Source organism: Pseudoliparis swirei, chromosome 3 (assembly GCF_029220125.1).
Source record: "Pseudoliparis swirei isolate HS2019 ecotype Mariana Trench chromosome 3, NWPU_hadal_v1, whole genome shotgun sequence".
In the NCBI taxonomy this organism is placed as follows: domain Eukaryota; kingdom Metazoa; phylum Chordata; class Actinopteri; order Perciformes; family Liparidae; genus Pseudoliparis; species Pseudoliparis swirei.
The window spans coordinates 16653563-16661509 of record NC_079390.1 but is presented as its reverse complement, the minus strand read 5'-3'; the positions used below and the strand labels follow the sequence as shown (position 1 = coordinate 16661509).

Genomic DNA, 7947 nt, shown 5'->3' with positions numbered 1-7947 from the left:
GGCTAAAAAGAGAAAGGGCTGATTTACGTAGCAGTTAAGGCTGTGGCTCCTCTTTACTTGCTCCTGTTACTCAAACCGTGCCCTTTGTCTAGGACCAGGGCTTGGTCCGGAGCTAAAATTTGCATGCCAAGGGCCACTTAAATGTGAAGCTCCCCGGATTCTCACTACCTGAAATGCAAAACAAGTGGGGACCAGTTAAAATGGCGCACGCGCACAATCAACACAGGTGTACACCAGTCACAATACTGAGCCCTTTTACCCTCCCCCTCCCCCCAGTCTTTAGAGCAACACATCTTCCTACTCTTCCCGGAGAGTGTTAGGGCAATGAGCACTTTGATTTTGCTGACATACTGAACCTGCAGGTTGTTGACTGATGAGGCTTGGATGTAAGGATTGGAGGTAATGTGATATATAGATTGCTCCAAAAAACTAAAAGTAGTGTGGCTGCAAGGATCAGAGGTTGAGTGAGAGATATAATAGAACTAAGACGGATATAACTCAAAGGATGCCGAGGTCTTTCCTTGTGAAAAAGAAACGTGGGGCATGTGGAGCATGGCAATGGAAAGAGCCAGAACAGCTTGAGTGGAAAGAAGATAATGCACTTGGTAAGAAATTGATATATCTTCAGATAGCTTATTATTTTTAAATGTCAAAGTGAAGAGGTAATATCCAAGTTGGCTTATTCCTCTTAAGATGTCTAATTTATTTTTTATATTAAATGTATTATTATTATTGGATTAATTTGACCTTGTTAATTCATAATGCAAACAATTGTTTCCTTTTATCCTCTTTTAGTGAATGACATTTCTATGGAGCAGACAACTTGCTGTCCTGACACCCAACAACCTGAAACTGTATCTCAGTCAGTAGTCACCTTAGGATGTGGGACAGCAGGAATGATAGTTTCAGTACCTTTGGCAGAATCAGCAGTACCAGGGCCCGACATCAGGCCGGACTGGTCTACACTTATGCTCCGGCGCTCCATCTACCATTCCACAACACTGGCACTTCACAGAGCAAAGGTTATAGGTCCCATTTTCTTGTTACGTATAGTGTCATTCTTACAACATGAGCAGGTTGACTTTGCATATGCATGCTCACCCTACCCACTTTTTTATTGTGTATTAATATGTGTCAGAACTGGTATAAGCTACTGACTGCTGTGAATACAGCAGTTGACATACTGGAAAGACAGCTGACTGGAGGAGATGGACTGGACTTGAAATTGTGGGATGGTAATCCATGGTGGCAACAATTTAGTATGTTAGACTGCACCATACTACAAATAAGAAAAAAAGCATACCCCAAAGGTCAGCAAGAACAGGTTTAAAAGATTGCTCGCAAGTACGACACTCGACTATTGACTTTGGAACGTAATTCCCAATGAGAAGGGAGAGCACTTCAGTGGACACATTAAAAGATAAAAGAATCACAACTAAAGATAGAGTTTGAATGAGTGTGAAGTCTACTGACAGGCTAATAGCCAAAGGTCACAGGATAACAGCATCCCTACTACTAAGAAGGAAGCAGAAAGTAGCACTGAATGGCATGAGAGAAGGGACAGTAGGCAGCCAAGGAAAGAGGGGAATAATTAAGTATAATAGCATAGGGCTACAATGAAGGCCATATGGGCAACTGTTTATTCAGGTGCTGAAAGGGACAGTGACAAATAAATCAAAGATAGATTGGCAATTTAAAGAAAGCAGAAAGCCTTCAAAAATAAAACGGAAAAGGGAATAGCTATGGAAGATATTTTGATGAGGCATTATTTAGTCAGGACTTGTGGCACTCTGAAAGAAGTAATTAAAGTGTTAGTAAAGCATACAGATATAGATAGTAACAGAGAGATAGCATCACCACTAAATATGTCCCCCTTTGAGGCCATCCAATGGATGTTTAAAGCCCTCACTTTGAGGTGGATATGGTACATTGGTGAGCAACATCAGCATCAGCCCCTTGGTCTGATGGTGTTCCCTATACACTATAAACAAATGTGATTGTGATTTATGCGGAAGCTTATTAGGGTGTCATGGAGGAAGCATAGAGGACTTCATGGTATCAGACATATTAAAAGTTCCAGAATAGTTTAATTCAGACTTCTAGATATGTTGGACATGGCAGGGTCCACAATGCTAGAAAAGCAGCATTAAAAGCAAGTTTAGGTCTGTGGCATGATGCAGCTCTTAGTGATAAGTTGGCCAGGACGTTCTATAAGTGGGCTAGCATTAAAGCCTAAACTGATCTAATGTATATCTCTGTTTGATTGAGTGTAGGATTTAAAGGCAGCTTTAAACAACATAAGATCACAGTTAGATAATGGTGTTGCTTGTCAGAGGGCACAGCCTGATATGCACTGCGGGACATAATGATATGTTAAATCAATTTTATATTAATACTGATCTTCCATAGAAATGCTTGGCACATATGATTTGATAATTATTTAGACAAGAACTATTTTCTTGTAAGATAAAAAGAAAAATCCTGATGCCTTACCCATATTGTCATATTCAACAAGCACTTTTGTCTTTCCAGCCCCGTCCCCGTTCCTCTCCTGGATCAGGGGACTTTGTGTGCTCAGTGTGCCACAAGATATTCCCTCTGCAGCGCATGCTAACTCGACACCTGAAGTGCCACAGCTTGGTGAAGAGACATCCTTGTCGATTTTGTGGCAAAGGATTCAACGATACCTTTGACCTTAAGAGGCATATGCGAACACACACAGGTCAGGAATGAACTTCGCTAACACACACACACACACACACACACACACACACACACACACACACACACACACACACACACACACACACACACACACACACACACACACACACACACACACACACACACACACACACACACACACACACACACACATTTTACTTGGATACTGGAGAAATTCCATGAATTCACATTATAGATGCTCCCACTATCAATGTGTAAACATGTGTCTACAATTGGCAAGTTTGCAAGTTATTATAGAACGCTTTTCAGGATACTCTAAGATGCTTTACTTGAAGAAAAAAAATGAAAACAAAATTATTAAATACTGTCAGTATTGAATTTGATTTGATATTTAAATGTATATAGCTATAGCTGTAAAGTAAATGGTGCTCAGTAAAACTCTAATGTGCCTCAAATGATAGTTTATGCTACGACAATAATTTATTTACCTGTTTATTTTGGTGGTTCCCTGTGGATGAGTCAGTCACCCCGTGACAAACATTATCAGACATGCAAACTCCAGCTGTAACAAACATGCAACATTAAACCAAATCTGACGTGAAGAAAATAACTCTGGATTTCATGATTGATTACTCCAAATGTCATGTTATTAGGCTGACAAATTAAACATCATGAGTGAGTGGGTTGGTTGGTGAAGGAGCGAGTGGGTAAGTGAATTTGTGTGTGAATGATTGAGTGGGTGGGTGAATGAGTGAGTGAGTGAAAGAATGTGTGAATGGGTGAGGGGTGGGTGGTTGACAGAGTGAGTGAGTGGGTGAGTTAATGAGTGGGTGGGTGAAGGCATGAGTGTGTACGTGATTGAGTGGGTGGGTAAAAGAGTGAGTGAGTGATTGGGTGGGTGAAAGTGTGAGTGAGTGGGTGAGTGGATGAAAGAGTGAGTAAGTGAATTAGTGGGTGGGTGAAAGAAGAGTTTGTGTAAATTTCTTTCTTACTTTTTTCATTAAATAATAATCTCAATAAAAAAAGAAAATTCCCGACGGTAGAAACATCTGTAGGAAATACCTGATCAAATTTAATGTTTAAATATAATTTTAAATGTCAGTGAAGGGATATGTTTGCCGTATTGCTCTCGGTAAATAGTATGCTCTCTCAGTATTGAAAAAAGTTAAGAAAAACGCAAGGGCTGCTGTACCAACTTCATTGAGGTCAAGTCAAGTCCAGGAGCAGTCAAGACCAAGCCAGGACCAAGTCCAGAGCTCCAAACTGATTCATGTTTAAGACCATAAAAAGCAAGAGTGTCTTTCCAATAAAAAAAAAAAACATGATTAAGGAGTTAAGATGGCAAGAAATAATCTATTTATGAAATGGATATTCTCAAATCAAACTAATCAATTCATGTCATTTAAGTTGCAGGACATTTACAGCCTTAACTTTCATTCATTTAGGAAATAACATATTGTTTGGTTGATCTGGTTGAATTGTTATTAATTTACTGTACTTTGATTGAAGGGAGAGAGAAAGATTAACTGGATTGCCTTTCATAAGTTTTTCTCAACAAAAAAAAGAGACAATTAAGTCAGGAAGGACTTCAACACCTTTTCTCCCGTCTTGCCAACATTCAGTCTCCAAACATTGGCAGCCAAATAATTAGAAAGTGACTGCATCTGCATTTTAAACCGTTAATATATTCATTCTGTACAGCTAGATCCTATCGCCAAAATAGAATGTTAGGCTCACAGACTTGGGATCTGTGTTTCAGAAACCTTATTTGCATGTAAATATTAGGGCTGTGAAACGATTAAAATTTGTAATCAGGTTAATCACAGGTTTCTGTGGATTAATCATGATTAATCCCACCGTCTGTTCGTTGAGTGAGTGATCAGCAGCTGGCCGCTCGGTCCATTCGCGCACCTCACAGTTGCGTATTGATCAGACAAGAAGACACGCTTATCAACTCCAGTGTTTCCCCTCCTATTATAACTAGGGATGGGTATCGTTTTGGTTTTTATCGATACCGGTGCTAAACCGGTACTTTTAAAACGATACCGGTGACTAAACTGTGCCTGAACCGATACTTTTAAAAAAAAATGCACAATGAGGACATTAAAAACCTCTACGGCCATGTTCCCTGAAGAAGCCGTTATCATGGAGCACTGACGAACAACGGATATCAGACTGTTAACATACACAATATATGTTCTCTATTATATGATGTGATATGTATTGTCATGTGCAGACTTTATAGGGTTAATCCTGTCACTGTTTTGATGGGCAAAGAGAACAACCAATCAGAGGTACTGAAGATGACACGTGACAAAAAAAGTTTTGCTTCTGACAGCGAGAGTTACACTGAAACAAAGTGATGCCCCACGGTCTTTATTCCTGCGTCATTATATTCCCGGTAACACCGGGTATACAGCCGGGATCGCTGGACATCAACACATCTGTGTTCAGGGGGACCGGTGACAGTCTCCCCATCGCGCCCAGACTGAAGCTGGTGTGCTCAAGTTGTCGCGCACACGCCGGCATCCGAGCTCTGCGGCGCGCGAGACGGAGATCGGAGTTGTGTTAACGCGACACTAGAGACCAACAACAGACGGATTGGAAGCTCATTCTGCGCATGCGTTAAATGCGTTTAAAAAAAAAACTAGTTAAACCTGTAATTTAATGAACTGAGTTAACGCGTTATTTTTCACAGCACTAGTAAATATACATGGATGGGTAACATTTATTTCCTGTACTGCAGCCAGCCACCAGGGGACAATTGAGATGTTTTGGCTTCACTTATGGGGAGCAACATGTTGTTCGTCTTTACACAAAATCTATGTTTTTTTTTGTCAATGTAAAGGCTGCTTCCTTCCGACTGTGGCTCAATGGTTCGTTCCCCGGCTTCGCCAGGTGTCCTTGGACAAGACACTTAACCCCAAATTGCTTCCGTAGATGTGCCTACAGTGTATGAATGCGTGTGAATGTTAGTTACTCCTGATGAGCAGGTGGCACCTGCCATTATTGTATGAATAGATGTGAATGGGTAAATTATCACAAGTTTTAAAGCGTGTTGAGTGGTTGGAAGACTCTAAATGGTCCATTTAATATTTACCAATCCTTGTTAGGAAGCAGATGTAGGTCAATTAAAATATATTTAAAATCTGAGATTTTTACAATTGTATTGATGTACAAAACAGACAATTGATACACTTATTTAAACTCAACAGAAACATAATAAGACTCATCCAAACTGTCTTGTTAGCGCTTTTCATTGTTCCAACAACCATGAACTAAAGCCGTAATTTACAGAGTTGGATGTGAAAAGAAACAGCTGTCATACTCTCCATAAACTTAACAGGCTCCATTGAAAAACACAGCAATTTTACCTTGCAGATTGTAACTTATTTCAAACTTGACATAAACAATATAAACTCATCTAAACCGTCTTGGTTAATCTAGTTGTTCTACTTTCAACAGTTGCTCGAAATAAAGCCTTAATACAACAAGTTAACGGCTCTACACACTGTTTTTCCCTGCCGTTGCCAGTGTAGGGACTCAGTGCTATTAATAGCCTGCGTTAAAAGTCCCTCATTGTGCAACAAACACACTTTTTAATTGGATTTCTTAGATCTAATATTTGTGAAGATTCAGCAACACGATTGACAATTTCTTACCTGTAATTTGCTTAGGAACAGATTTTGGCAGACTGCTGAGGTGAAAGAACTGAAAGTTGCCCTGCATATTTCATGTTTCTAATTTTCTGGACAGGAATTGCATGGTGAGCATTAGATTTGGGATGTTTTAGGAGTGCGGGGTGATACACTTAGGCATTGTTCAAAATCTTCTGAATGAAGAATTCAGTCCTTGTTTGAAAGATCCTGGTAATTGGAATATTCAGGATCAGTCAGGAATAGTCAAGATTCGATGATGTAGCATCCTTGGTATTCAGTGGTTGAAGAAACATCCTGTGATCCACACAAACATCCACAGGAAAAACAAAAACTTGTTTTGTCACCCTCTGCTGCAGGTATCCGTCCCTACAAGTGTGAGCTATGCGAGAAAGCCTTCACACAGCGCTGCTCTCTGGAGTCCCATATGAGGAAGATTCACAGCGTTCACCAACAGTATGCCTACCGCCAAAGACGCTCTAAGATCTTTGTTTGTGAGGATTGTGGTTACACCTCAAGTCGCCCTGATGAGTACTTCCTTCATGTGAGACAGTGCCACCCCGGCAGTCCTGCCCTCCGCAGGTACTACCGCCGCCAGGCCCATGAGAACAGCACCTTTGCTCCAGCAGGCAGAAAACTCAACCCCTATTTGTTGTACTCAACCCCTGCATACTACATGTAGGGCTCTTTACAAATCGGAACTACATCAAAGTCATTCATAATGACAGAATAAACAGACTATTTGTTATTTTAAATGAAGTTTTGAATTTGTATTCTACTGTGTTCCACTTTTAACTTTTTCTTTTGTGTTAATTTGTTATTTTTTGTTGGCAAGGATAGCTTTGAATGCAAATTAATACTTTTAATCCACTGCTTTTCTCACTAATAGTTTATTTCTTCCTTTTTTTCTGCACTAAGTTTACTGTTATAATAAAAATGTATGATAAAAAATGATTATTTATGTTTTTATTGTGTTTTTATTCAATTCAATTCAATTCAGTTCAGTTTATTTGTATAGCCCAATTTCACAAATTACAAATTTGTCTCGGAGTGCTTTACAATCTGTACATATAGACATCCCTGTCCCAAAACCTCACATCGGATCAGGAAAAACTCCCAAATAACCCTTCAGGGGGAGAAAAAGGGAAGAAACCTTAAGGAGAGCAACAGAGGAGGATCCCTCTCCAGGATGGACAGGTGCAATAGATGTAATGTGTACAGAAGGACAGATTTAGAGTTAAAATACATTCAATGAATATGACAGAGTGTATGAATAGTTCGTAGTAGGCATATTCCACGATGGAGACCTCCACGATCCATCAGGCAGATGGAGGTAGAGAGGAGGAGTGGGCGGAGTCTCAACAGTGGACGGAGTCTCAACAGGGCAGTGGCGTAGTTGGTAGCAGGAATTCCACGATCCAGACCTCGATGATCCATCAGGCAGATAGGATCTATGCTGTCTCATAGGATCTGATGACCCTATGAGACATGAAGTCAAAAGGACTCCGGGGAGAAAGCAGAGTTAGTAATGTGTGATGGAGAGATGAAAATTACAAAACTAGTGTAGTATATTCTCGATCCTTTTCGTGACTCCAAATATGTAGTA

The 7947-nt window shown here is 40.1% G+C and overlaps 1 protein-coding gene across 1 annotated transcript; it reads left to right on the top strand.

Moving 5' to 3' along the window:
* The first annotated feature begins 505 nt into the window (after positions 1–505).
* Positions 506–7023, top strand: zgc:171929 (uncharacterized protein LOC100124596 homolog). Its single transcript, XM_056441358.1, has 4 exons — positions 506–605; positions 796–1022; positions 2533–2722; positions 6701–7023. The coding sequence occupies exons 1-4, from the start codon at positions 506–508 to the stop codon at positions 7021–7023; spliced, it is 840 nt and encodes a 279-aa protein (XP_056297333.1).
* The last annotated feature ends 924 nt before the right edge of the window (positions 7024–7947 follow it).

Bases quoted from the DNA above. Each gene is read 5' to 3' on its own strand.
- zgc:171929 (XM_056441358.1), top strand. From the start codon at position 506: ATGCCGAGGTCTTTCCTTGTGAAAAAGAAACGTGGGGCATGTGGAGCA. The intron at 1,023-2,532 runs GTTATAGGTCCC...TTGTCTTTCCAG, and splicing joins TGGCACTTCACAGAGCAAAG to CCCCGTCCCCGTTCCTCTCC. The intron at 2,723-6,700 runs GTCAGGAATGAA...CCTCTGCTGCAG, and splicing joins GCATATGCGAACACACACAG to GTATCCGTCCCTACAAGTGT.